The sequence below is a fragment of the Macaca thibetana genome, chromosome 4 (genome assembly GCF_024542745.1).
Source record: "Macaca thibetana thibetana isolate TM-01 chromosome 4, ASM2454274v1, whole genome shotgun sequence".
Taxonomy (NCBI): Eukaryota; Metazoa; Chordata; class Mammalia; order Primates; family Cercopithecidae; genus Macaca; species Macaca thibetana.
This window is the reverse complement of record NC_065581.1, coordinates 32,554,248-32,582,113: the sequence shown is the minus strand read 5'-3', so window position 1 is coordinate 32,582,113 and position 27,866 is coordinate 32,554,248. Positions and strand designations below refer to the sequence as shown.

General features: G+C 54.6%; 1 protein-coding gene and 1 long non-coding RNA gene across 2 annotated transcripts in view; one reads left to right on the top strand and one right to left on the bottom strand.

The window, feature by feature from the left end:
- The window catches only part of LOC126953208 (tenascin-X-like), a 69,012-nt gene that overhangs the window by 19,472 nt on the left and 21,674 nt on the right, over positions 1–27,866 (top strand). Inside the window, 16 exon segments of the mRNA XM_050788581.1 lie at positions 882–1,038; positions 1,216–1,479; positions 2,273–3,013; positions 4,147–4,515; positions 5,546–5,842; positions 7,936–8,226; positions 8,591–8,896; positions 10,889–11,221; positions 16,523–16,828; positions 18,191–18,499; positions 20,093–20,380; positions 20,646–20,954; positions 21,370–21,684; positions 21,798–22,115; positions 22,529–22,852; positions 25,392–25,688. Coding sequence (XP_050644538.1) covers positions 882–1,038; positions 1,216–1,479; positions 2,273–3,013; positions 4,147–4,515; positions 5,546–5,842; positions 7,936–8,226; positions 8,591–8,896; positions 10,889–11,221; positions 16,523–16,828; positions 18,191–18,499; positions 20,093–20,380; positions 20,646–20,954; positions 21,370–21,684; positions 21,798–22,115; positions 22,529–22,852; positions 25,392–25,688 — 5,224 coding nt within the window.
- LOC126953236 (uncharacterized) lies at positions 76–1,479 on the bottom strand. Its single transcript, XR_007725156.1, has 2 exons — positions 1,392–1,479; positions 76–799 (listed from the first exon to the last, which is right to left on the bottom strand). It is a non-coding gene; the product is annotated as an uncharacterized LOC126953236 (long non-coding RNA).

The window sequence follows — 27,866 nt, the reverse complement described above, 5'->3', positions numbered from 1 at the left end:
ATAGAGATTGTTTTAGTATTTCATATAGTCAAGATGTGGCCATACGTTTAGCTACTAGAGTCTGAGCTACCTGAGGACAGGGACCATATATTTTATTTTTGTGTCTCCAATGCCCAGCATGATGCCAGGTACAAAATCAACAATCAGGAAACATATTTGTGGAACTTTGAGCGGGTGGGTCTTGTTTTGAGGAGCCTACAACCCGGGTGAAGAGACAAGAAAAGTCCCTCAAGGGAAAGGTGGTGATGTGAGTCCCACTCCTATTACATAGCCATGAGCAGGCATCTGCCGGCAGGTTCAGAGGGTGAGGCAGCCCCCTTAAGGAGAAAGTGCAGCTTGAAGGGCATCCTTGATCGACTGCATTTGTTCTGACAGGACTGAGCTTAGGAGAAGCCTCTCATGCCCAGGTAGTCAGAGTTGCCAGGGCAAAGCCGGAGGGAGAGTCCTAGTGCATGTTGGGTGGAATTCTGGCAGATGAACACGTGGTGCCCATGAGAGGGGACTCTGGCAGATGAGCAGGGGGTGCCCACGAGAGGGGTCTCTGGGATCACACTGCCAGGGCCTAAATCCTTGCTGTTTTCTTGGTGTTGGTGACCTTGGCAAGATACTTGTCCTTCTGTGTCTCAGTTTCCTTATCTGTAAAATGGGACTAATAGGACCTGTTTTGTAGGGTTGTAAGTGAGTTCATGTATGTACATCACCTAGAACAGTGGCTCACAAGGAGTTAGCGCACTCGGCATGTTTGCTCCCCAGCTTGTACAGGGTCAAGTTCCACACAGTCCCATGTTGACACTGAGAACTGGAGAAAGAAGAGATAAGGGGGATTGAGCAGCAGAGGCGAGAATGCCAGCCCCTAAGCCACCTGGTGCTGTCTCTCACAGACAGAGGGGGCGAGCCCCCCATTCACAGCACGGGTTCCAAGCTCTGCCTCAGCCTATGACCAGAGAGGACTGGCCCCTGGACAGGAGTACCAGGTCACTGTCCGAGCCCTTCGAGGGACCAGCTGGGGCCCTCCTGCCTCCAAGACCATCACCACCAGTGAGCGCTGGGGCTGTGGGGAGGGGTATCCTGAGTAGAGATCTTGACTGGAGAGGGAATCTGCCCCCCGGGAGGGCAGAGGGAAGGGACTGGATGGGGTCTAGGCTCTTGGAAGGAAAGATGATGACTGAAGAACCAGACATCCGCCTGAGCCCTCCTTCTCTTTAACCTGGCTAGTGATCGATGGGCCCCAGGACCTCCGAGTGGTGGCTGTGACGCCGACAACACTGGAGCTTGGCTGGCTGCGTCCCCAGGCCGAGGTAGACCGATTTGTGGTGTCCTACGTCAGTGCCGGCAACCAGAGGGTGCGGCTGGAAGTGCCCCCTGAAGCAGACGGGACGCTGCTGACTGACCTGATGCCAGGCGTGGAATATGTGGTGACTGTCACAGCGGAGCGGGGCCGGGCAGTCAGCTACCCAGCTTCCGTCAGGGCCAACACAGGTATGGCTGGCCAGAGATTAGGGAAGGGCCCTGGTTTCCCAGCCTTGGATCCTCCTCCTCAGGAGCCCAGGCTCAGGGCTCACAGGCTCCTCTGAATGCATCTGGCAGGTGTGTGGCAGTCTCGAGGCACCTGCTGGGGGCCTTGCTCTGTCCTGAGGCCACTGGAGAGACAGAGCCCTCAGATGCCGGGAGTCCTGTAAGAAGGTTGCAGGTTAGCCTGTGAAAGGAACCGCCCCAGGGAGAGAAGTGAATAGGAGATGCTGCCTGATCCAGTCAGTTAAGGGAGGTTCTTATTTAAATTTAGTTACAGGGACAAGCCTTTTGCTGATAGATCTTGTGGGACTGGAATTAGGCAGATTAGAGATCATCAGTCCTGTTGACTTTAGGATTGGAATTGCTGGGAGGTGGGTCTCACAGCAGTGATTTTCCACTAAACCTCGAGGTTTCTTAACAGATACCTGGATATTTTTCTTTTCCTGTGACAGGGGGACACCCACCTCGCTGTAGCTCACGTTCTCTTCCCGGACTCCCCTTTCTCTCCTTCAGCTACAGGGCCCCACCCACGGGCTTCTCTCTTCTTTCTAGGGCACCAACAGTAGTGGGCTTGGAGGGGAATGGGGGGGGGGCTCCGGGACACTGACCGATTTCCCTCCGTTCTCTTTCCAGGTGGGGCTGGGGCACAGGGAAGAGGCCTCTGGCTCTGGTGGGAGGGATCGAGGGAGGGGCTGCCGGGGAGGAGTGCCGGAGGGAGCTGCCACTGACCTGTTCTCCTCCCCTTTTTCGCCCCTGGCAGCACCAGGCCACTACAGTTACCCGGAGGTGCGCCCCCCAGCCCCGCCCCCCAAGCCCCGGCCCCGGCCAGCCCCAGCCCCGCGGCCCCCACGGCCCCCTCGGCCCTCGAGGCCCGCAGAGGAAGGGGAGGAGGAGTCCTCGCCCAGGCCAAGCCTGTCCCAGCCCCCACGGCGGCCTTGGGGCAACCTGACGGCCGAGCTGAGCCGTTTCCGCGGCACGGTGCAGGACCTGGAGCGCCACCTGCGGGTTCACGGCTACCCACTGCGGGCCAACCAGACTTACACGTCGGTGGCGCGCCACATCCATGAATACTTGCAGCGGCGTCTGTTGGCCGCCGCCCCCGCCGGCTCCCCCGCACCCCTGACCCGCCACCCCCGCCCCACCGCCAGCCCTGACCCCGGCACCAGGAAACGGGACTCCAACCAGGGAATCTACGGCCTCTCGCCTGAAGGTGTCGACCGGGTGGCTGCGCCCCGCCACCCCAAGCCAGAGGTGCTGGGCAGTTCCGCCGATGGCGCGCTTCTCGTGTCTCTCGACGGGCTCCGCGGCCAGTTCGAGCGCGTGGTGCTGCGCTGGCGGCCTCAACCGCCTGCAGAGGGCCCCGGCGGTGAGCTGACCGTGCCGGGCACCACGCGCACCGTCAGCCTGCCCGACCTCAGGCCCGGCACCACCTACCACGTGGAGGTCCACGGGGTGCGGGCGGGGCAGACCTCCAAGTCCTACGCCTTCATCACCACCACAGGTAGCGTGGGCTGGGGCCACGGGACACCCCATGCCTTGTCCAGCCACACCTGCCGTTGGAGCCTGCATTCATGAGTTCCTCCTGCTGCCACTGGCACCCTTCTACCTTCGGGCGCTACCTGGCCGAGGCTCCAGGGGGCCCCAGGACAAAGCACGAGTCTAGTGTCCCTAGAAGACGTCCCCACCCCCAGGGTCCTGGCATCCATCCTGTGGATGCCTAAGGTCAAGGCAGCCCCTTCTTTGGGGTTCCTGGGACACTTCCAGGATTGCTATTTTAGGCAATAGAAGGGGATGTGGTTGGGGCGCCTGCAAAGGTTCACTGGAGCAGTTTGAGTGGGCTGGGAATTGAAAACAGTGATTCCCGTTCTGACTCACTGTGGTGAGAGTGGCTCAAGACTGTGGTCAGTGGTTACTGTTTTCCACAATTGGGCCTTGACCTTGAAGGGAAACATCAGAACTGCGTGGGGGTGGCCTGGGTGCCATCAGGCAGCAACTGTATGTCGGGGAGGTGAAACCACTGCTTCTTGATCTGGCTTTTCAGACCCTCTGGCTCACTTTATGCTGGTCTCTCCCACAGGAACGATGTCTGGGCTTGGGGAAAGGGCACCCTGTGGCTGCTGTGGGGTGGGTGGTGGACCTCTTCTTCCCCCATAGGGCCCAGATGCCACCTGACCTGGATGTCCACCCCCACGCCCTCTTTCTCTTCCCACTGCCCACTCTCCTCTTGCATCCTCCCTCTCTAACACCACTGTCTTTCTTCCAGGCTTCTCACTGCAGCACTAATGGAAGCCACCTGACCACCACCCAGTGGGGGGGATGTATGTGGGGAGGGACATGGAAGTCTCCAGGGGCTGGAGGTCATGGAAGCCTTGTGGGGTGAGGGACAGCAGGCTTTATTTTATTTATCACCTGCCTGAAGCGCAGGCCCATCTGCTCAGGAATGTGGTAGATGGGGGTGTTTGGAGGACTGGCTGACCTTTGGGAGGAGGGAGAGGCCCAGGTGATGGAACCAGAAGTAGAAGAGGGTAGGGCCCCACGGCTCTTAAAGGCTAGAGGGCAGAACCTGGGGACTGGGGATTCCTTTCTAATTCTCATACTGGACTCTCCTCTTTTTCTCACCCTGCCCCTTCCCAGGGTCCTCACCCTCGGGCCTCTTGGGGACTACCGATGAGCCTCCTCCCTCAGGCCCCTCAACGACCCAAGGGGCCCAGGCTCCTCTCTTGCAGCAGCGCCCCCAGGAGCTGGGAGAGTTGAGGGTGCTGGGCAGAGATGAGACAGGGCGCCTCCGTGTGGTCTGGACCGCCCAGCCCGACACCTTTGCCCACTTCCAACTGCGCCTGCGGGTGCCCGAGGGGCCGGGGGCACATGAGGAAGTGCTGCCAGGGGACGTCCGCCAGGCTCTGGTGCCTCCACCCGCTCCTGGAGCCCCGTACGAGCTGTCACTTCGTGGAGTCCCTCCTGGGGGCAAGCCCTCTGACCCTGTCATCTACCAAGGCATTATGGGTACATATTTGACTCTGCTCAGATCAATATCCTGAGATTGGGGGAGGAACTGGGGCTATTGGGACTTCAGAGGTAGGATGGATATTGAGGGGCCAGTGAAGGGCAGAGCTGGTGTTTGGGGCTGGATAGAGGAGAAAAGGAGAGAAAAGGAATTGCAGGTTCAGCAGGAAGATGGATCGAGGAGGATCTCAGAACAATGATGAGGATAGGTGGGGAGAGGGGAAAGAGGCAGAGGTAAAAAGGCCAAGAGTGGGACAGAGATTCCAGAAGAGAGGCTGAAGGTCCCTGGCCCTCCACCTGCAGCTTTCCTTGCCCTTTCCCCTGCCCCTACTCTTCGGTTGCTCCTCTGCCCTGCCCTGCCCTGTAGATCTTTCAGGGTGGGCATGGTAAGGCCTCTGGACACTGACTCTTAGCTCCCAACACCTCATCCCTGAGAGCCTGGTTTGCAGTGGACAGCAGTCCGTGGTCCCATCAGCCAGTTTCTGCTGGGGGTGAAGGCTCCTTGGGGCAGAGGGCTCCACAGCCATCAGGACTTCAGACACGGATGAGGTTTGCAGGACCAGCGAAAGACAGGTCCTGGAGTACCTGGCTTTCACACCCCCTCTTTGTTCCTCTCTGTGGGACCAGGGTGGCTGACTCATCCCCCAGCTCCAGGTCAAGCTCAGAGAGGGTGGTAAGAGAGAAAGCAGCACAGGTGGGCAGAGGAGCCTTCAGAATGCTCTGAAGCTGCAGTGGGGAGGCTTGAAACTCTCCTACAGAACCCAGAGGGGACCTGAAACCCCCCCAAAGATCCTGGGGTGCAGAGGGATCAAGACCCTGTGAGGAATGGATAAACTGTCACAAGGGAAGGAGCAGAGATTGAGAGGGAAATGCCTGTCTTCCAGGAGAGCTGGTCACTGAGTGGGGAGATAGCGTCTTCCAGGGAGGGAGCTATCAAGGATGGAGTGAGGTGGGCAGGGGAGAGGGAAGGAGACACAGAAAAGAGAGCAGTTGAGTCCACTATGCTTTGCTTTTGCCTCCCAAACTCCAGACAAGGATGAGGAGAAGCCTGGGAAGTCCTCAGGCCCACCACGCCTGGGTGAGCTGACGGTGACAGACAGGACCTCCGACTCCTTGCTCTTGCGCTGGACAGTCCCCGAGGGCGAGTTTGACTCCTTCGTGATCCAGTACAAAGACAGGGACGGGCAGGCCCAGGTGGTGCCCGTGGAGGGGCCCCAGCGCTCAGCCGTCATCACCTCCCTGGATCCTGGCCGCAAGTACAAATTTGTCCTGTATGGGTTCGTTGGCAAGAAGAGGCATGGTCCCCTGGTGACTGAAGCCAAGATCTGTGAGTGATAGCAGCAACACCCTGCCCTCTGTACTGCCCTGAAGGAGGTTTCCTCAGTGCTTTGGGAACCTGCTTTGGGAGGGAGCTCCAGGAAGGCTTCCTGGAGGCAGTGATGCATGAGCTGAATTCTGAAGGGAAAGTAGTGGTGGGGCAGGCACAGAGTTTGAGAAGCTCAGTGCAGCCTGAGAGAGTCATGATGATCGAGGTGGGGAGAGCATGGCCAGTAAGAGAATCACTGTCACAGTTTCCTCTGGCTAGAGAACAGGGCATGTGGGGGTACCAAAGGGCCTGGTCTCAGGGCTTCCTATGCTGTACTGAGGGGCTTGGGCCTCATTTGAAGGCCCCTAGAGGGCCTCTGAGGGTAAAGTGGGAGAGTGACATGACTAGATATTTATCTTGCAAATAGCACGGTGGCTGCTGAGACTAGCTGGAGAAGTGAGTTAAGAGCTGGTAAGGGTTGGCAGGGTTGATCCTGCCTATAATCCCAGCACCTTGGGAGGCCAAGGCAGGAGGATAGCTTGAGGCTAGGAGTTTGAGACCAACCTGGCAACATAGTGAGACCCCCCATCTCTACTACGACAAAATATATTAGCCAGGTGTGGTGGTGCGTGCCTGTAGTCCCAGCTCCTTGAGAGACTGAGGTGGGAGGATCGCTTGAGCCCAGTAGACCGAGGCTGCAGTGAGCCATGATTGTGCTACTGTACTCCAGCCTGGGTGCTATCCACACTCTGCACAGAGCAACACCCTGTCTCAACAACAACAACAACAAAAAAGACGATGGGTCAGTTGGGATGGTGGCACTGGGGCTGGATGTGGGAGGCGGAAAGCAAGGCGTACCAGGCAGCCCCCAGGGTTCTGGATGAGACAGTCCCATTCCCTGAGGCAGGGAGCAGCAGAGGTGGGGAATAATGCCTTAGATAAACTTAGATCAACATCTAAGGGACACTTACATAAATACCTTTTGTGCATTTATTGAGAGTCGATTGTGATCAAGATGTTCAAAGTGGATCATCGCACTCCATAAAGCACACCTGGGAGGCATACCTACTTTATAGGTCAGGAGAATTGAGGCGCCAGAGTAGCAGTGTGGGGTTGGGGAAGAGACAGGGCCACTGGAACCCCGGGGACAGCCTATACTCACAGCGGAGGCGGAGGAAGAAGGGCCCACAGGGTAGCTTGAGGAGTGACTTGCAGGGAGGCGCAGAACCAGGGAGGGTGCTGTCCTGGGCTCCAGGAAGGAGGGCGTGGTTGGACTTGTCAGATTCCAGAACAGTGAATCAAGGGCTACGGAGTGTCCACAGGATTTAGCATTGGCAAGGCCACCACTGGCCTCTGTGAGAGCTACTGCCTGGTGGAGGGGTGAAGCTGGATCGTGAGGGTGGTGGAGGTGAGGACGTGGCTACAATCAGTGTAGACATCACTTTCTGGAATCTGGGCTGGGAATGAGAGCAAAGAGGGAAGATGGAGGCTGGAGAGAGATGCACACAGAATGGGGGTGGGGAGGGGTGTGACAGTAGCTTGTTGAAATGCTGATGGCACAGCTGCTGGGGAGTGAAGGGTCAGTGCTGCAGGTGAGGGAGTCCATCCATGGATCAAAGTTCCAAAGGAGGAAGAGGAGAGGCCTGCAGCATAGATGAGGGAGGCTGTCCCACATTAAAATACTTCAAGGATTGTGCTCTCCTCTCTTGGAGAAGAAGCCAGCTAGTAGTTAGGCTTGGAAGCAGTGGAGGTTGTACTGGGAAGATTTCCCTGGCTATGGAGATGTGAAGGGGCCTGGCCGGGCTCCCCTCTTTCTGAAGGTCCCTGCTGCTCCAGTTTGTGGTTGGAGGCAGAGCCACACTAGTCCACACAGTGCTTCCATGCCGTTTGGAAGAAGGCACCCGTTCCTTTAAGTGGACACCACTCCTCACCAGGGCACACAGCTCAGCAAGCAGAGTGCTGGCTGGATTTCAGTCCCTTTGTACTCCCTCAGCAAATGCACTTTTGTACAGTGAACAACCTGCACAGCCTCACACAGCATTCCCATGTGGGATTTGGCTTCCTCGTTCTCCTTGGACCTAAGCCCCTCCCTTCTCTCTACCCGCTGTTCCTAGTGCCTCAGAGTGACCCACGTCCAGGGACTCCACCCCGTCTGGGAAACCTGTGGGTGACAGACCCTACCCCAGACTCACTGCACCTCTCCTGGACTGTCCCTGAGGGCCAGTTCGACACCTTCATGGTCCAGTACAGGGACAAGGATGGACGGCCCCAGGTGGTACCTGTGGAAGGGCCTGAGCGTTCATTTGTTGTCTCCTCACTGGACCCTGACCACAAGTACAGATTCACTCTGTTTGGAATCGCGAATAAGAAGCGGTATGGCCCCCTCACGGCCGATGGCACCACTGGTGAGTAACAGCCACCTCAGCCCCCACGTGACCCCTTTTTAGCCCTCTGCACACTTGCCTTCAGCCCGAAACCAGCTGGGGTCCCCCAGGAAGACGGCTGACTCCAGCTTCCTGGCCCCACTCCTGGCCTGAGGAGCAGCCAGACTCCCCCGCACTGCTGGGCCCCTTCCATCCCAAGCAGCAGCTCCCCGAGGCCCAGAAGGTGTGTCATACCCTGGCTGTGTCAGGCTTCCCAGAAGTTTAGCACTCAAATTAATGGACTAGTGACCCTCCACCCCCCGTAGGTGTGACAGCCCGTCCAAACCCCAAGCCCCAGTCTCCCAGGCTGCCAGTTCAGCACCTGGCTGGATCTTCTTGTTTACAGCTCCAGAGAGGAAAGAGGAGCCCCCCCGCCCCGAGTCCCTGGAGCAGCCCCTCCTGGGGGAACTGACAGTGACCGGTGTGACCCCAGACTCTTTGCGCCTCTCATGGACGGTGGCCCAGGGCCCCTTCGACTCGTTCATGGTCCAGTACAAAGATGCACAGGGGCAGCCCCAGGCAGTGCCTGTTGCGGGGGATGAGAATGAGGTTACCGTCCCCGGCCTGGATCCCGACCGGAAGTATAAGATGAACCTCTACGGGCTTCGTGGCAGGCAGCGTGTGGGGCCCGAGTCTGTGGTGGCCAAGACTGGTGAGTCATGGCTGCCAGGCCTCCCTCCCCTGCTAGCCCCATCCTGTGAGCAGGACTTGGCTGGGGCTCCTTCCAGCCTCCCTCCACCTTCGCCTTCTCAGCTCATTTTGCCAAAGCCTCCACCCACTTCCTCCCCCACTGCTCTCCTGTCCTCTGCATGCCAGGTCCCTGTCATCCAGCCTCCAGATCCTCATCTCTTTCTCAGCCTCACTTCTTCATCTCCAAGGGCAGGTCCTATTTTCCCCCGTTCCAAGCACCTGGACTCATCCTTCCACCTGGGGCTGTCCTCCCCACAGATGTCCTCACCATTCGGTCACTGTGTTCTCACCCCTCAGTTTTTACTGGGCTCCTTCATGGTCTGGTTTGGGCCATGGTCACTTCTGGGCTTCTGTCACCTGCTGCCCACACCCTCCTGCCATTTCTGCTGTATTCAGAGGTGGCAGATCCAAGTGACAAGAGCACCACATTTCTCTAGCCTTTCTCAGCATGAAGAGGACTCCTCCCAGCTCCCGACTCCTTGACTCCCAACCCGCTTGGAACAGGGCAAAGGGATTGCATTCAGCCCAGCATCCCAGCCTGTTCCTCCATGTCCCCAGTCTTTCCCTGTCTGGTGCCATTCCCCTAGCCTGTGAATTATTTGATGAGAGATAGTGTGGATAGTGGTTAGGAGCAAAGACTCCAGAGCCAACTGCCTGAGTCTCACTACCAGCCTTGCAACTTGCTTCCTGGAGGACCTTGTGCAAATTGCTTAACCTCTCTGTGCCTCAGCTTTCCCTTCTGTCAAGTGGGGATAATGGTTACCACTGCACAGAGCTGTTGGAATTACATGAGTTAATATACACATAACACTTAGGCTAGGCACGGGGCACGGTGGCTCATGCCTGTAATCCCAGCACTTTGGGAGGCCGAGGCAGGTGGATCACGAGATCAGGAGATCGAGACCATCCTGGCTAACATGGTGAAACCCTGTCTCCACTAAAAATATAAAAAATTAGCCAAGCATGGTGGCGGGCACCTGTAGTCCCAGCTACTCAGGAGGATGAGGCAGGAGAATGGCGTGAACCCGGGAGGCGGAGCTTGCAGTGAGCCGAGATGGCACCACTGCACTCCAGCCTGGGCAACAGAGCGACTTCATCTCAAAAAACAAAAACAAAAACAAACCACCCTCACACACTTAGAATAGTGCTTGGAGCAGCAAAGCATTTTCAGAGCGAGCTGCAATTTCTCCCTGACTCTCTCACTTCCCAGTCATCTTTTTTCCTCCCCACTTCCCTCCCTTCCTCTGGGTTGTCATTCTTGCCAATTCTTTCCTGAATCTGCTATCCCAAAGTAGTCCCCCATGTAGCGGGTCACAGAAGGGCTGGCTTCCCTTGTGCCACAGTCTCCCCACGCCATGGAGCCTCAGCAGAGACCTAACTGCAGGGGGCGGGTAGGTGCCCACAGGGCTGTGATTCCAGAGCCAGCCAGGGAAGGGCACGGCCCTCCCTGGATCCCACTCACCCAGAATTTTTCTCCCACTCATGCCTGGAGCCCTGCCTTAGCAATTCATTCCTTGGGGTTAAAGGGGAGGGAGGGGCAGGGCTGCCTGGGGAGGCCACAGCAGGAGCACATTCCATAGTCAGATCCTCATATGAGGGGTGGGGCAGCCACAGTGCCCTGGGGAGGGTGCAGGTAGGAAGAGGCCTCACTGCCCTCCTCACTGTCTGAGGTCAGCACTGTCAGTGAACGTGGTTTGGAAGAACCCTCAGCGGCTTCCTCTCTTCCCATCTCAGCTCCTTTCTCAGACACGAAGGGAGACCCCTCACCCCCACAGAACCCACCAGAGCAGGATGGGGCAAGGGCTGCCTCAGCCCTTTCCATCTGTGAGTGACCCAATGGCGAATACAAAGGCTACAGAGCCCCTGAGCCCACAGCGTGAGGGCGTTTCCATGGCTGTCCTCTGTGGGCAGCTGCAAAGCCAGCAGCTCTTCATGCCTCTGCCTCTTCTCTCAGCTCCTCAGGAGGATGTGGACGAGACCCCCAGCCCCACAGAACTGGGCACGGAGGCCCCAGAGTCCTCTGAGGAGCCGCTCCTGGGGGAGCTGACAGTGACAGGATCCTCCCCTGACTCGCTGAGCCTCTCCTGGACCGTCCCCCAGGGCCGCTTCGACTCCTTCACCGTGCAGTACAAAGACAGGGATGGGCGGCCCCAGGCGGTGCGTGTTGGGGGTGAGGAGAGTGAGGTCACCGTGGGGGGCCTGGAGCCCGGGCACAAGTACAAGATGCACCTGTACGGCCTCCACGAGGGACAGCGCGTGGGCCCGGTGTCTGCCGTGGGCGTGACAGGTGAGTAAGGGGCAGGGGCCTGCTTTGGTTCCCTCCCACTGCTGGCTTCCAGCTTCCCTATACCCAGTTGCTCTCCTTGCTCCAGTGGAACCTTGAGGCCACCTGCCAGGGGAAGACCTAGAAAGAGTATATCACTGGGGACTGGGGTACCACCAGCTTTCATGGCCCTGAGCAAGTTTTAAATTTTCTGCGGGCCGGGCGCGGTGGCTCAAGCCTGTAATCCCAGCACTTTGGGAGGCCGAGACGGGCGGATCACGAGGTCAAGAGATCAAGACCATCCTGGCTAACACGGTGAAACCCCGTCTCTACTAAAAAATACAAAAAACTAGCCGGGCGAGGTGGCAGGCGCCTGTAGTCCCAGCTACTCGGGAGGCTGAGGCAGGAGAATGGCGTAAACTCGGGCGGCGGAGCTTGCAGTGAGCTGAGATCCGGCCACTGCACTCTAGCTTGGGCGACAGAGCGAGACTCCGTCTCAAAAAAAAAAAAAATTTTCTGCGCCCCTGTTTTCTTGTCCGTAAAATGGAGACATCTACTTCACAGAGCTATTGTGAGGGTTAAGTGAATTAACAGATGTAAAGCATCAAGAATGGACCTGGCAAAAGTAAATATGCTGCCAGTGTCTGCTGTGAAAATTGTTATAAATATTCTTACTCTGGGGTCTGCTTTGTCCCCTTTGGCTGGTTCAGTTACTCGGTCAGAATGCACATGACTGTAAGGCCATACCACCCTGAAGGTAGCCCGTCATCTCCTCTGATCTCAGAAGCTAAGCAGGGTCAGGTCTGGTTAGTACTTAGATGGGAGAATGTGCATGAGACATTGGCCTCTTCATCAGTGCAGCTTGAAGCAAGCTTTCTCTTCTTTCTAGTCTTTTCCTTTTTTTTTTTTTTTTTTTTTTTTTTTGAGACAGAGTCTCACTCTGTTGCCCAGCCTGGAATGCAGTGGCATGATCTCAGCCCACTGCAACCTCTGCATCCCAGGTTCAAGCGTTTCTCCTGCCTTGGCCTCCCAAGTAGCTGGGACTACAGATGTGTGCCACCACACCCCATTACTTTTTTGTATTTTTAGTAGAGACGGGGTTCACCATGTTGACCAGACTGGTCTCAAACTCCAGATCCTCAAGTGATCCACCCACCTCAGCCTCCTAAAGTTCTGGTATTACAGGGGTGAGCCACCACACCTGACCACAAAGCTTTCTCTTTCTTCTTTCTTTCTTTTTTTTTTTTTTTTTTTTTGAGACTGAGTCTTGCTCTGTTGCCCAGGTTGGAATGCAGTGATGCAGTCTTGGCTCACTGCAACCTCTGCCTCCCAGGTTCAAGTGATTCTCCTGCCTCAGCCTCCCGAGTAGCTGGGATTACAGGCACGCACCACCATGCCTGGTTAATTTTTGTATTTTTAATAGAGATGGGGTTTTACCATGTCAGCCGGGCTCATCTCAAACTCCTGACCTCAAGTGATCCACCCGCCTTGGCCTCCCGAAGTGTTGGGATTATAGGCGTGAGCCACCGCACCCGGCCACAAGTCTTTCTTTACTACTCATCCAGTGAGTGACTTTACAGCAGAGAAGAACATCCCTTCCACCCTCTCTCTCAGGCCTGGTTACAGGGCCACAGCCACCGCCACACGGGACCAGCCTGGGCACCTCCTCTCCAGGGCCTCAGCCCAAGAGGCTGAGTGGGCAGCAGTGCCTCTGGGACCCTCGGGCTGACCTGCCCGGTTTGGTAACAGTGAGGGGAATCTCTTTTTTTTTCCCTTTGCTCACAGAAACGAAGACACACCTTTCTCAAAAATAACTTTTACTATAAGGGGAATGATTAAAAAATTAAAAGCAGAGAAATAGATAGTTTTCCAGGACATGGTTTCTGTAATTCCACCAAGCTCAGCCTCATCATGACTTGGTTGATTTCATTTCCAGAACCTTCCACCCTCAATTTATTTTCTTTGCCTCAGTCAGCCCTGAGAAGAGGGAGAGGGCAAAACCACCCTGAGTGACTCTCCTTGGGGCCTGAGGTTGTAGGGTGGAGGCTGGTGCCAGACCCAGACATGCTGCCACGGCTGCTCCTGGAGTGACCCTCCCTCTGCCCCTCTGTCCCAGGGACCCACACTGGGCTCTGTGAGGCCCTGTACCTGGTCCCTGGAGTAAGGATGGGCTCCGCCAGGCACTGACTACTGACGCGGTGCAGTGGAGATAAATGGAGTTTGGGAATCTGACAAACTGAGTCCTTCCTGTCTTCCTCTGTTCTCAGCTGAATGATTTTTTTTTTTTTTTTTTTTTAAAGACAGAGTCTTGCTTTATCACCCAGGCTGGAGTGCAGTGGTGTGATCTCGGCTCACTGCAACCTCTGGTTCCCAGATTCAAGCAGTCCTCCTGCCTCAGCCCCCCGAGTAGCTGGGCTTACAGGCATGCGCCACCACACCCGGCTAATTTTTGTATTTTTAGTAGAGACAGGGTTTCACCGTGTTAGCCAGGCTGGTCTCGATCTTCTGACCTCAGGTGATCCACCCACCTCGGCCTCCCAAAGTGCTGGGATTACAGGTGTGAGGCACCGTGCCCGGCCAGCTGTGTGATCTTGAAAAACTTACCTCCTCTCCTGGAACCTCAGCTTCCTCATGTTCAGGAGGGAGTAAGCACCGCCCAGCTTGTTGTCACGGTTAGAGGTGGTGATGTAACATGTCTGGCATCTTCTCAGCTCATTCGTCTTTTGCTCAGACCTTCCCGCGAGGGAATCCCTGTATATCCATGTTCTAATGCTGGATATTTTGAAACGTGTATTTTACACATCCTGGATAAAATAGATGAGGCCCTTTAGGAAAGAAATGGGCGTCAATGCACATTATCAGAGCAGCAAAGGGACGAAGCAGCTGGAGTCCGCCAAGCTGGAGGCTGTGCCTGGCAGCACACACAATGCAGTTGTCAGGGGGAGAGGTGCGTGGAGCTCATTAGACACACTTCTAAATTGGAAAAGGACTGTCCCACATGCAGCATGGGGACTGCCAGAGTCATGAATCGTTATAATTGCACCTTTCCAATTAGTCCAAACCACCAGCAATAAAACTTGATGGTGAAGGACATTTTCATTCCCTCATGGAAAGAAGTGCAAAGAGGGCAAAAAGGAGCAGGGAATGGGTGCTGCGAGAACAAGTAAGGTTAGAAGGCAAATGAAATGAGAGAAAATACCCAGCCTGGTACCTGTAAATAGCAGATGTTCAATACATGGTGGTCACTCTGCTCCCTCCCACCACCTCAGCTGCCTCCACACCAGCCCTCCCCTGCCTGACTCTTTTCTGTCTTCCTGAGGCCTGGTCACCAGCCTGTTTCAAGCGGGTGTCACTTGCCTGGAGCCTTGTCTTGTCCTCCCAAGGAAGCCAGAGAAACAAGTTCTTAGGAGCCCCACCCATCCAGTCACCTTCTCTGCCATTTTGCCTCTTGGGACTACCCTCTAGTTCACTGGCTAATGAGTGCTTCCTCATGCGGGAGTGGTGGGGATCTGCAGGTCCTGAGCCCAGACCTGCAGACCACTCATTATTTTACAGACATTTGTGGAGTACCTACAGTGTGCCAGGCACTGGGACACAGCAGTGAATTAAGCAAAGCTCCTGCCTGAGGGGCTCACATTCTAGTGGAGGGGGACAGGCAACAAATTGCACAAATATGTCGGTGGCACCGGATGTGACAGTGATCAGTAGTGGAGAAAAGCAGAGCCTAGTAGGGGGACAACGAGGGCCTCGCAGAGAGGGCAGTGTGTGAGGAAAGCCCTGAAGGAGGTGAGAGGACGGCCACCTAGGTATTTGGGGAAAGAGCGTCCCAGACAGAAGGAAGAGCAAATGCAGAGACTGGCAGGTGGAAAGCAGCCCCAAGCGTCTGCAGACAGTGAGGAATGCAGTGTGTTTTGGGGTGGAGTTGGAGGAGGGCAGGCAATAAGAATGATCTAAGAGATGAATACGGGACCTTAGAGGCCACTGCAGGACTTGGATTTCACCCTGAGTGAGATAGAAGCCACTGCAGGAACCAGCTCTGGCTAATGTGTTAACAGGATTCTTCTGGCTGCAGACCCAACAGACCAAAGGGGGGTGAGGGCAGAAGGCGGTGACCTGGGAGAATGTTGTGATAATCCAGGAGGAGACGGTGGTGCTTGGAGGTGGCAAGGAGGGGTCAGACTCTGAAGGTAGTGACAACAGGACGTACCCACAGGGCGGATGTGGAGTGTAAGAGGATTCGGGGATGACTCCGGGGGTTTTGATCTGAGCAGCTGGAAGAATGAAGTTGTAATCTTGGCTGGGTGTGGAGGCTCACGCCTGTAATCCCAGCACTTTGGGAGGCCAAGGCGGGCGGATCATCTGAGGTCGGGAGTTCGAGACCAACCTGACTAACATGGAGAAACCCCATCTCTACTGAAAATATAAAACTAGCTGGACATGGTGGCGCATGCCTGTAATCCCAGCTACTCGGGAGGCTGAGGCAGGAGAATCACTTGAGTCCGGGAGGCGGAGGTTATGGTGACCTACAAGCACGCCATTGCACTCCAGCCTGAGCAACAAGAGTGAAACTCCGTCTCAAAAAAAAAAAAAAAGGTTGTAATCTTACTGAGGTGGGGAGGCTGTGGCTGGAGCAGGTGTCGGGAAGCTTGGAGGCTCAGTTTTGCACTTGTTGAGTTTGACACACAAGTAGGCCTCCAAGGAAGACACTGCACAAACACTAGTCTGGGATTCAGGGGAGGTCTGGACAGAGAGTATAAATCTGGAGTCACTGGCATATAGATGGAATTTCAGCACTTTCCTAGGGTGTCAATGACAGCTGACACTCTTCTCCCCCAACAAGTGCAGCCTCAGACACCAGGCAGGGACCTAGTGAAGGATTGTTGACCAGACAGGTGTTCAGATCAATACACTTTTACATCAAAACCATCTTGCAGTTTCCACAAATGCAACAGACATCGCTGGGTGTGGTGACTCACACCTGTAATCCCGGCACTTTAGGGGCTGAGGCAGGTGGATCACCTGAGGTCAGGAGTTTGAGACCAGCCTGACCAACATGGCAAAACCCTGTCTCCACTAAAAATACACACATACACACAAAATTAACCAGGCAGGGTGGCGCACACCTGTAGCCCCAGCTACTTGGGAGGCTGAGGCAGGAGGATCGCTTGAACCGGGGAGGCAGAGGCTGCAGTGAGCTGAGGTTTCCCACTGCTCTGGGTGACAGTAAGACTCCATCTCAAAAAAAATAGCAAAAAATAACTAGACATCATTACTATAAGAAAAGGGGGGTTCTTTACTAACAGCCCCCTACCATCTCTGTCCCAGCCCCACAACAAGAAGAGACCCCTCCAGCCACCAAGCCCCCTCTGGAGCCACGCCTAGGAGAGCTGACAGTGACAGACGTGACCCCCAACTCTGTGGGCCTCTCCTGGACAGTCCCTGAGGGCCAGTTTGACTCCTTCATGGTCCAGTACAAAGACAAGGACGGGCAGCCTCAGGCGGTGCCGGTGGCTGCAGACCAGCAGGAGGTCACAATCTACAACCTGGAGCCTGAGAGAAAATACAAGATGAACATGTATGGACTACATGATGGGCAACGCGTGGGCCCCCTGTCTGTGGTCATCATGACGGGTGAGTAATGGGGGGACTCAGTCCCCATCTCTGGTTATCCAGAGCTCCCCACTCCATGGCCCTTCTCCCAGCCCTGCCTTGGTACCACCACACCCTCACTGAGGGGCTGGATCCCCTCAGGCCCTGACTCAGTGACCCTGCCAGTCTTTCTGTTCCCTGACCCCTTTACTCCTCCCAGGGCTGGAACCTTCTCAGCCCTCCAGCTCCTTCCCCATCTCCACTCTGCCCCCCGCCTAGGGGAATGTCTTCTTCCCATTTGGCCTAAATCCAGCCACAGACTTTCTCTCCCCCTCTCCAACTGCCCATAGCTGTTTCCACCCCTTCTCTTTACAACCTTGCTGTGACTTGGACACAGCTGCCACCTCCCGCTTCTGGCCTTTTTTGTTGAGGCGAAGTGCTGCATATCCTGAGTCCCTTCTCAGGAGTCCTCTGCCACCTGCCTGCACTGCGTTCCATCCTGGCCCACGCGAGTTTTCGTCTCTCCAGGAGGCCGCCCTTGCTCTTGCTCCAGGCTCCTTCCTGCCCCTCATGGTTTCCTGGGCACAGGTTCTCCACAACTTTTGTGCTGTGGCATCTGGTGAAACCCCTACCCCGCCTCAAGGCAATGTTTTTAAATCTGTAAAATAAAATGTATAGGATTACAAAGGAAACAAATTATATTCATAGACAGTTATCAAAATATTTCTTTTTTATTTTTGAGACGGAGTTTCGCTCTTGTCACCCAGGCTGGAGTGCAATGGCGCGATCTCAACTCATTGCAACCTCCACTTCCCGGGTTCAAGCAATTCTCCTGCCTCAGCCTCCAGAGTAACTGGGATTACAGGCACGCACCACCACACCCAGCTAATTTTTTGTATTTTTAGTAGAGACAGGATTTCACCATGTCGGCCAGGCTGGTCTCAAATTCCTGACCTCAGGTGATCCGCCCACCTCGGCATCCAAAAGTGCCAGGCGTGAGCCACTGCACCTGGCCCAAAATATTTCCTAAAAATCCAAATTTATGATTTAGTAATACTTGAACTTATTGACTAGCTCATTAAATAACAGGACTTGGTGATGTGTTTACTAAACTACAAAATTTAGAAGCAGTGATGGATATAAAAGGTATTTTAAAGTTTCTGCAATAACTCTAAGGTGACGTGAAAACATCCGTGGTTTCTATTGGTAACAAAGTCACAATAATTCTACTCTGGTTGGTTTTCTATATTAGTTTTTGAAAGAAATGCTGCATTTCAGTTAGAGGTCTGGAAATAAACGTGTAACTATTCCCCATCTCAGTTCACAGCCCCCTTGAGGCCCTCAAAACCCATGGGTTCTCCCCTCAGAGATCTCAACCATGTTCTTTGTCTTCCCAAATCCCAGCTCCCCTCCCACCAGCCCCAGCCACGGAGGCCTCCGAGCCTCCCCTGGAGCCACGCCTAGGGGAGCTGACAGTGACGGATGTAACCCCTGACTCTGTGGGCCTCTCGTGGACAGTCCCTGAGGGTGAATTCGACTCCTTTGTGGTTCAGTACAAGGACAGGGACGGGCAGCCGCAGGTGGTGCCTGTGGCTGCAGACCAGCGGGAGGTCACCATCCCTGGCTTGGAACCCTCCCGCAAGTACAAGTTCCTGCTCTTTGGGATCCAGGACGGGAAACGACGCAGCCCAGTCTCTGTGGAGGCAAAGACGGGTGAGAGGGGCCCCCACACAGCTGAGCCTGAGGCCACAGCCTTCCCACCCTTCTCTTCCCTCCCTCTACTGAGTCTTGCCTTTGTCCACCTGCTCTGTCTCATTTGAAAAGCCACATGGTGCTAGTATGGTGACTCACGCCTGTAATCCCAGCACTTTGGGAGGTCGAGGGAGGTGGATCACTTGAGGTCAGGAGTTCGAGACCAGCCTGGCCAACATGGCAAAACCCTGTCTCTACTAAAAAGACAAAAATTAGCTGGGTGTGGTGACGGGTGCTAGTAATTCCAGCTACTCGGGAGTCTGAGACACAAGAATCACTTGAACCCGGGAGATGGAGGCTACAGTGAACCAAGATCGTGCCACTGCACTCCAGCCTAGGTGATAGAGCGAGACTCTGTCTCCAAAAAGACCAAGAAAAAAAAAAAAAAAAAGAAAGAAAAGCCACAAAGCAGATGAGGACCAGGAGACTGGGTCCAGTTCCTGGGTCTGCTCTCCGCTGCTGACTCTGCCTCTCTTCTTGTAATTTCCACTGTTGTTGGATGAGGGAAGCCCCTGCAGGCCTCTTCCTGCAGGGTGGATGAGGGAGCCTGGGGGTGCTGGGAGAAGGGGCGAGGAGAGCCAGGAGCCCTTCCTGCCTTGCGAATCCATCACCTCCTGAGAGTCTTTGCTGTCTCCCCTACGACTCTCACCCAGGTTCTCAACCTCCTAGTTCAGGCCTGTCTGGGCCCATATGTGCCTCCTACAGAGGCTGTCCTTCCTTCTCTGCCCTCCTTCTGGAGCCTCAGAAATTGGGAACCAGAGGAGCCCAGCCCAGTTGTGCCCCTTTCCGAGGGTTCAGTCCAGGCCCTCCCCTGCCCCTGGGGGCTCCCTGTTGCCAGAAAACTTGCAATAACAATGTCGTCAGCATCCTCACCGTCCAGGAAGGCAGCAGGCCAGCTCCTTCTCAAGCCCTGGGATGGCTCCTCGGGCAGACACTAGATCCCTTCCCTGCCTGAGCTCCCCAGCTTCATCCCCCTCAACATTCTCACAGGCAGCCCACGCTTCTTCACCAGGTCCCATGGGAGCCTTAGTTCTCCCGGGCCAGCCAGTGAGAATAAGAAAGGGAAAGGAGAAGGAGTGAGAGCTACCTGTGTCATATCATCCTGCCTCCCCAACCTGCTGTCTGCCCCCATCAGGGATCCTGTGCTCCTCGGGGCTGGCCAAATCACTCCTTTCCTCAGGGGCCAGCCAAGTCATGTGCTCCTGGGTAAGAGGAGATAGAGACCCAGTCTGCAAGCAGCTGCACCCTGCTGGGTGCTGGGGAAGCAGTCTGTGAGAGGTGGAAAGAGGCTGGACAGAAAGGGGAGTAAGACGAGGCAGGGAGCTAGGGAATCTCTTTTCCCGGAGGTGACTCAGGACAGGTGACCCTCCCAATTTGGGTCAAGGGGAAAGAGGCGTGGACCAGATGGAGATGGTGGTGAGGATGGGAGGTGATGGAAATATTTTGGGGAAGCACTGAGCATTTGGGCAGTTCTGGGTTTTTCCAGCCCCAGAGGGAGGCAGTCACGGAGTCGTTCTGGAAAAAATAAACACAAGAACCTTTCCTCTCCATCAGCTGCCCGAGGTGACGCCAGCCCAGGGGCCCCACCTCGCCTTGGGGAGCTGTGGGTGACAGACCCCACCCCAGACTCACTGCACCTCTCCTGGACAGTCCCTGAGGGCCAGTTCGACTCTTTTGTGGTCCAGTTCAAAGACAAAGACGGGCCCCAGGTGGTGCCCGTGGAGGGCCACGAGCGCTCTGTCACCATCGCCCCTCTGGACGCCGGCCGCAAGTACAGATTCCTCCTCTATGGCCTCCTGGGCAAGAAGCGCCATGGCCCCCTCACTGCCGACGGCACCACGGGTGAGGGGCATTCCCTGCAGGTCCCTGCTCTGCTCCCCTCAGGCCAAGCAGCAGATGATCACTTGTGGTGGCTGCCATTACCATTATTTGGCCCCAGCCACTCGGCTCAGATCCAGCTCCCCACGTCCCTGCACAAGCCCCTAGCACAGCCCAGCAGGACTCAACCACGCAAAGCCCTGTCTCCAGACCTCTCGATCCTGCCCTTCGAGGTCACCCAGGCTTCCAGAAACAGCTCAGCCGTTTCCTCTCCGTGTCTCCATCTCAGAGGCCCGGAGTGCTATGGACGATACTGGAACAAAGCGTCCCCCAAAACCCCGTCTGGGGGAGGAGCTGCAGGTGACCAGCGTGACCCAGAACTCCGTGGGCCTCTCCTGGACAGTCCCTGAGGGCCAATTTGACTCCTTTGTGGTCCAGTACAAGGACAGGGACGGGCAGCCCCAGGTGGTGCCCGTGGAGGGCAGCCTCAGGGAGGTCAGCGTGCCGGGCCTGGACCCCGCCCACAGGTACAAGCTGCTGCTCTACGGCCTGCACAGCGGCAAGCGTGTGGGCCCCATCTCAGCCGTCGTCATAACTGGTGAGTGTGCGGCAGCTGGAACACCTGTGCCTCCTTCCCGCCTGGCTCTCCAAGTCTGACTGAGCCATAAGATCTCTGAACTTCCCATTTTATATCATTTCCATTGATCCAGAAAGTTTCCTTGTGCCGCTTTAGAGTCCACTGCCCCAGCCCCAGCCTCCAGCAACCACTGTCTGCTTTCAGTCATTCTGGAGACAGCATTTTGGCTTTCTGTGTAATGGAATCACAATACGCAGTCTCTTGTGTTTCGTTTATTGCACGTAGCACAATGCTTTTGAAATTCACCCACGTGCAGCAAAAGCTGGTCTTTCGATTGTTGATGCTTGCCCTCGCTCCCTCTCCTCCCTCACTTCTCCTGAGAGTCTGGGTGCAGCAACAGACCGGCCATCTGTCTCCACCTGTCTCTGTGAACCAGCCCGCAGGGAAGACACGGAAACTGAGACCACGGCCCCGACCCCTCCAGCGCCTGAGCCCCGCCTCGGGGAGCTGACAGTGGAGGAGGCCACGCCGCACACCCTGCATCTCTCCTGGATGGTGACTGAGGGAGAATTTGACTCCTTCGAAATCCAGCACACAGATAGAGAAGGGCAACTCCAAACGGTCCGTACAGGAGGTGACCGGAATGACATCACCCTCTCTGGCCTGGAATCCGACCACAGATACCTGGTGACCCTGTATGGTTTCCGCGATGGGAAGCATGTGGGTCCTGTCCATGTCGAGGCCCTGACAGGTGAGAACTCTGCCCTCTGTGCCTCCTTTCAGATGGTGGGAGAGTCCAGAGGAGAGCAGAGCCCCGCAGATACCCTGCCCACCTCAGTCCTCTCTTTCCATGTCTCTGTCCAGTCCCGGAGGAGGAGGAGCCTTCGGAACCTCCCACCGCAACCCCCGAGCCCCCCATCACGCCTCACCTGGGGGAGCTGACCGTGACAGACGCCACCCCCGACTCCCTCAGCCTGTCCTGGACAGTTCCTGAGGGCCAGTTTGACCACTTCCTGGTCCAGTACAGGAACGGAGACGGGCGGCCCAAGGCTGTGCGGGTGCCAGGGCATGAGGACGGGGTCACCATCTCGGGCCTGGAGCCAGACCACAAGTACAAGATGAACCTGTACGGCTTCCACGGTGGCCAGCGCGTGGGCCCTGTGTCTGCAATCGGGGTGACGGGTGAGTGAACAGTGGGAGCCACAGGGTGGGTGCTGTGGGAGGGCCACCCTCTTGCTCTTTGGTGATGACTGGTGGGGAATGTGACAGGGGTCTGGTCAGCACCACAGACCTGCTTGTGGCTGGGGCTGGGGCTCCCCTTGGACCTTCCTGTGAGGTTGACCCCTGGCTCCTCCTGAGCAGGGAGGGGCCATCGGGAGTTTTGCTGTGCTGGTGGCTGTCCCAGGTCCCCCACAGTTGACCCTGGAACTTGTCATGTGTTAGCTGATCAGGACCACCCAGCCCCAAGAATGGGCTTCTCTGAAATGACCTCAGGTCCCCCAGTCATAACCTTGGGTTCTCCCTCCTTTTCCCCAAGTCCCAAGGACATCCCCCAGGGACCCTGCCTCACTCTCTCTGTGTCCTTTTTTTCTCAGCTGCAGAGGAAGAGACCCCCAGCCCCACAGAACCCAGCACGGAGGCCCCGGAGCCCCCCGAGGAGCCGCTCCTGGGGGAGCTGACAGTGACAGGATCCTCCCCTGACTCGCTGAGCCTCTCCTGGACCGTCCCCCAGGGCCGCTTCGACTCCTTCACCGTGCAGTACAAGGACAGGGACGGGCGGCCCCAGGTGGTGCGTGTCGGGGGCGAGGAGAGCGAGGTCACTGTAGGGGGCCTGGAGCCCGGGAACAAGTACAAGATGCACCTGTACGGCCTCCACGAGGGGCGGCGTGTGGGCCCGGTGTCCGCTGTGGGCGTCACGGGTGAGTGTGCGCTGCAGAGCCCTCTGGGTTGGGTCTTAGGAAAGTGCAGCCTCCAGCATCTCTTCCACTAGGGACCCAGGATCCCAAGACCTCAAACCTATAATGCACCCTGTTCGCTAAAGCCTCAGGATGGGTGTGATCTGGGGACTAAGAGAGCAAATCCAGGAGAAGTGCCAGCCATGTGGAGAGTGGCTCCAGCTCACTGGGCCTCCCGGGTTCACGCCATTCTCCTGCTGAGGCCTCAGGCGCCCGCAGGAGGTGATTCACTGGCTGGTTTGTGGCTCTGCTTTTCCTTGGAGCTCTATAGAGAACTCTTTTTGTGGGATTGGAACACATTTTTGAAATACAAATTAATTAAATTAAAAGTATTTGTTAAATAAAATTTCAAATGTGTAAATAGAAAGAATAGTACAAAGACCTCAGGTACCCATCACCCTGCCACCCTCCTTCAATCAAATATCAACTTCTGGCCAGTCTGACTCATCTCTGCCCCACTCATGTCCTCCACTAGAATCACTAGAATGTTTTTTTTCTCTCTCTCTCTCTCTCTCTCTCTCTCTCTCTCTCTCTCCCCCTCTCCCTCTCCCTCTCTCTCCCTCTCTCCCTCTCCTTCTTTCTTTCTTTCTTCCTTTCTTTTGACAAGGTCTCACTCTGTCACCCAGGCTGGAGTCTACTGGCACAATGACAATTCACTGCACTGCAGCCTCAACCTCCTGGGCTTAAGGGATCCTCCCACTTCAGCCTCCCAAATAGCTGAGACTACAAGCGCACTCCATCATGCCCAGCTAATTTTTTGTGTTTTTTGTAGAGACAGGGTTTAGCCATGTTGCCCAGGCCAGTCTTGAACTCCTGGGCTCAAGTGATCCTCCCACCTCAGCCAAAGTGATGGGATTCCAGGCGTGAGCCGCCACACCCGGCCTGAATGTTTTCTTTATTAACACCTTCATTGAGATATAATTCATGTGGCATAAAATACACTTGTTTTAAGTGTACAGCTTACTGATTTTAGTATCTTTACCTACTTGTGCAGCCATCACCACAATCTAATTTTAGAACTTTTCCATCACCCCCAAAAGAAATCTTGGGTCCAGACCCATTCCTATCTCAGCCCTAGTTTATAACCAATCTAATTTTTTCTCTGTAGATTGCTTTTTCAGGACATTTCGTATAAATGGAATCACACAATATGTATCGTTTTGTGTCTGGCTTCTTTCACTGAGCATGATGTTTTTGAGGTTCATCGATGTAGTATGTAGAAGTACTACATTTACTACATTGCTATTGATTGATTGATTGATTGATTTTTTTTTAGACAAATTCTCACTCTATTGCCAAGGCTACAGTGCAGTGGCATGATCATAGCTCACTGCAGCCCCAAAATCCTGGGCTCAAGCCATCTCAGCCCCCCAAGTAGCTGGGACCACAGGTGCTTGCCACCACACTCAGCTAATTTTTAAAAATTTTGTAGAGATGAGGTCTCACAGTGTTACCCAGGCTGATACCAAACTCCTGGCTTCAAGGAATCCTCCTGCCTGGGCCTTACAAAGTGCTGGGATAACAGGCATGAGCCACCTGCTCTCAGTCACTACATTGCTTTTTATTGCCAAACAGTATTGCATTGTATGGTTATACTACTGCAATATTTTAAAACGAACCACAGACACCCTATCCTTTCATCACTAAATATTTAAAGGTATATCTCTTTTTTGAAAAATTATTTTTAAAAAACCCACAATACAGCCAGGTGAGGTGGTTCACACCTGATCCCAGCACTTTGGGTGGCCAAGGCAGGTGGATCACTTGAGGTAAAGAGTTTGAGACCAGCCTGACCAACATGGTGAAACCCCATCTCTACTAAAAAAGAAAAAAAAAAAAAAAGGAGAGCGTGGTGGCATGTGCCTATAGTCCCAGCTACTTGGGGGGGTTGAGGCACAAGAAATTGCTTGAACCCAGGAGGTGGAGGTTGCAGTGAGCCAAGATCGTGCCACTGCACTCCGGCCTGGGTGACAGAGCGAGACTCTTTGTCAATAAATAAATAAATAATAAAATTCCACAATACAATTAGCATACCTTGATAAATGAACAATCATGCCTTGATATCATGTATCCAGGTAGTGCTACAGTCTCCCGAGTGTCTCATAACTATTGTTTTCCAATTCGTTGCTGAAATTAGGTCTATAGAAGGAGGATACATTGCAGTTGAGAAAACTGAAATGTTAAGTAGAGCAGTCAAGGAAGGCCCAGAAGAAGGTGGCTTTTGAACAAAGACTTAAAGGAAGGGTGGGGATGAGCCATGAAGATATCTGGGGAAAGAACATTTAGGTGGAGGGAACAGTCACTGCAAAAGTGCTGAGGTAGGAGGCCGCCTGGCATGTTTGAGGGACCATAAGGAAGCCACAAAAGACTGTAACGATTATAATCAGAAATCGATCTTCAGTTAGGCCCAGACTGGGCCCACCTTCTGACCTGAGTTCGAGCAGCTGGGGCCTCAACAGCTCCTTCCAGCAACAGAAAAGGTTCTGTTTCTATCTCTTCCCAGCCCCCAAAGAGGAGTCCCCTGATGCTCCTCTTGTGAAGCCGCGCCTAGGGGAGATGACGGTGAGAGACGCCACCCCCGACTCCCTCAGCCTGTCCTGGACAGTCCCCGAGGGCCAGTTTGACCATTTCTTGGTCCAGTACAAGAATGGGGACGGGCAGCCCAAGGCGGTGCGGGTGCCGGGACACGAGGACGGGGTCACCATCTCGGGCCTGGAGCCAGACCACAAGTATAAGATGAACCTGTATGGCTTCCATGGTGGCCAGCGCATGGGCCCTGTGTCTGCTGTTGGTTTAACTGGTGAGTGTGCAGTAGGGCACTGGGCCCTGCCCTGAACTAGACTCAGTTTCCCCTTTATTGTCAGTATCTGGTGGCTTTATTTTACTTTCCCTGAGCCTCCCAAGCTCCTGGGAATGGTTCTGCTAGTGCCTTCACTCCAAGCCTTTGGTATTGCCCCAGGTCTTCTACCCTTTACACATGGGCTTTTTGGGTTCTCAAAGAGGTGGGGGACCAGGAAAATAACACAGACTGAGGTACACCTGGGGTTGACCATAGCCTCAGCCCATTTGAGCTGTGTGACCTCAAGAGAATCACATAACCTGTCTGGGCACGGTGACTCACGCCTGTAATCCCAGCACTTTGGGAGGCTGAAGGGGGCAGATCACCTGAGGTCAGGAGTTTGAGACCAGCCTGGCCAACATCGTGAAACCCCCATCTCTACTAAAAATACAAAAATTAGCTGGGTGTGGTGACACATGCCTGTAGTCCCATCTACTTGGGAGGCTAAGGCAGGAGAATGGCTTGAACCCAGGAGGCAGAGGTTGCAGTGAGCTGAGATCGAGCCACTGCACTCCAGCCTGGGTGACAGAGCGAGACTCTATCTCAAAAAAACAAAACAAACAAACAAACAAAAAACACACACACAACCTCTCTGTACCTCCTTTTCCTCATCTGTAAAGAAGGAATAACCATACCTGTCCTGAAGGATGGGTGGGAGTGTGGTTTGGCTCTCACACTCAACGAGAGATAACTGCAGTCTTTCCCTTCTGAGGAAAGTAGGAAGTTCCTGAAAATCCCTTAGGGCAAATTCTCATAATTATCACTGATTTCCGTGGGAAAAATTGTATGTGTTCTCTAAGCCCCCAGATTAATACCCATTTACTTTTAAAACAACACTGAATCCTGTTAACATGGATACTATTACTTTAATTACAAATATTGGCCGTGTGCACAACTTAACAAGGCATTTTCCCTTCATTACCCTGTAACTCGGCTCTTTGATGCTTTTGGAAGCTCTTTTATAGCTGTTACCCCCTAGATGCTTAAGATTCAGTTCTCAAAAAGAACAGACCAATGAAATGTGATGATTTTGTAATTCCACTATGAAGGCAGAATAAAACCCTATGAAGAGCAGAAAAGATTAAAGAAATCAATGAAAACAAAGCAATTGATTTCATACGGGCCAAAAGAGCTGGCAAAACTGGAGGTGCACTCTCTGCCATAAGTTAGCAGAGCTACTGCCAGGTCCAGAGACAACTCAGCTGCAAAGATGCCCTCATGTGGTCTCATCTCTCTACCCTCAGCTATAAAATCTAAGTTGGTTTCTAAAAATGCTCAGAATTAGGTGGAATATCCAAGCCCAAGTGGATGAACCTCCTGATACAACTTGCCTGTTATGCTTGGTTGGTGTTCTTTGTTTTCTTTCTTTCTTTCTTTTTCTTTTTTTTTGAGATGGAGTCTCACTCTCACCCAGGCTCTCAGGCTGGAGTGCAGTGGTGTGATCTCAGCTCATTGCAATCTCTGCCTCCCGGATCCAAGCAATTCTCCTGCCTCAGCCTTCCGAGTAGCTGGGATTACAGGCATGTGCCAGCACACCTGGCTAATTTTTGTATTTTTAGTAGAGACAGGATTTCGCCATGTTGGCCAGGCTGGTCTCTAGCTCCTGACCTCAGGTGATCCGCCCGCCTCGGCCTCCCAAAGTGCTGGGATTATGGGCCTGAGCCACCTCGCCCAGCCCTGGTTGCTGTTATGTTTTCTTTTTTTTTTTTTAATTATTATTTTTTGAGACGGAGTCTTGCTATCTCCAGGCTGGAGTGCAGTGGCGCGATCTCGGCTCACTGTAAGCTCCGCCTCCCAGGTTCACACCATTCTCCCGCCTCAGCCTCTCAAGTAGCTGAGACTACAGGTGCCCGCCACCACGCCTGGCTAATTTTTTGTATTTTTAGTAGAGACGGGGTTTCACCGTGTTAGCCAGAATGGTCTCGATCTCCTGACCTCGTGATCCGCCCGTCTTGGCCTCCCAAAATGCTGGGATTACAGGCCTGAGCTACCGCGCCCAGCCCTGGTTGGTATTCTTATAAAACATCAATTCTGTCCTGCAAAACAAATTTGCTTGGCAGCTCCTGAGGGTTCCAGGCATCCACACTGAGTGTCACGGGGATGCCACCTGAGCATCATGACTTCACCAGAGGTGTGGTG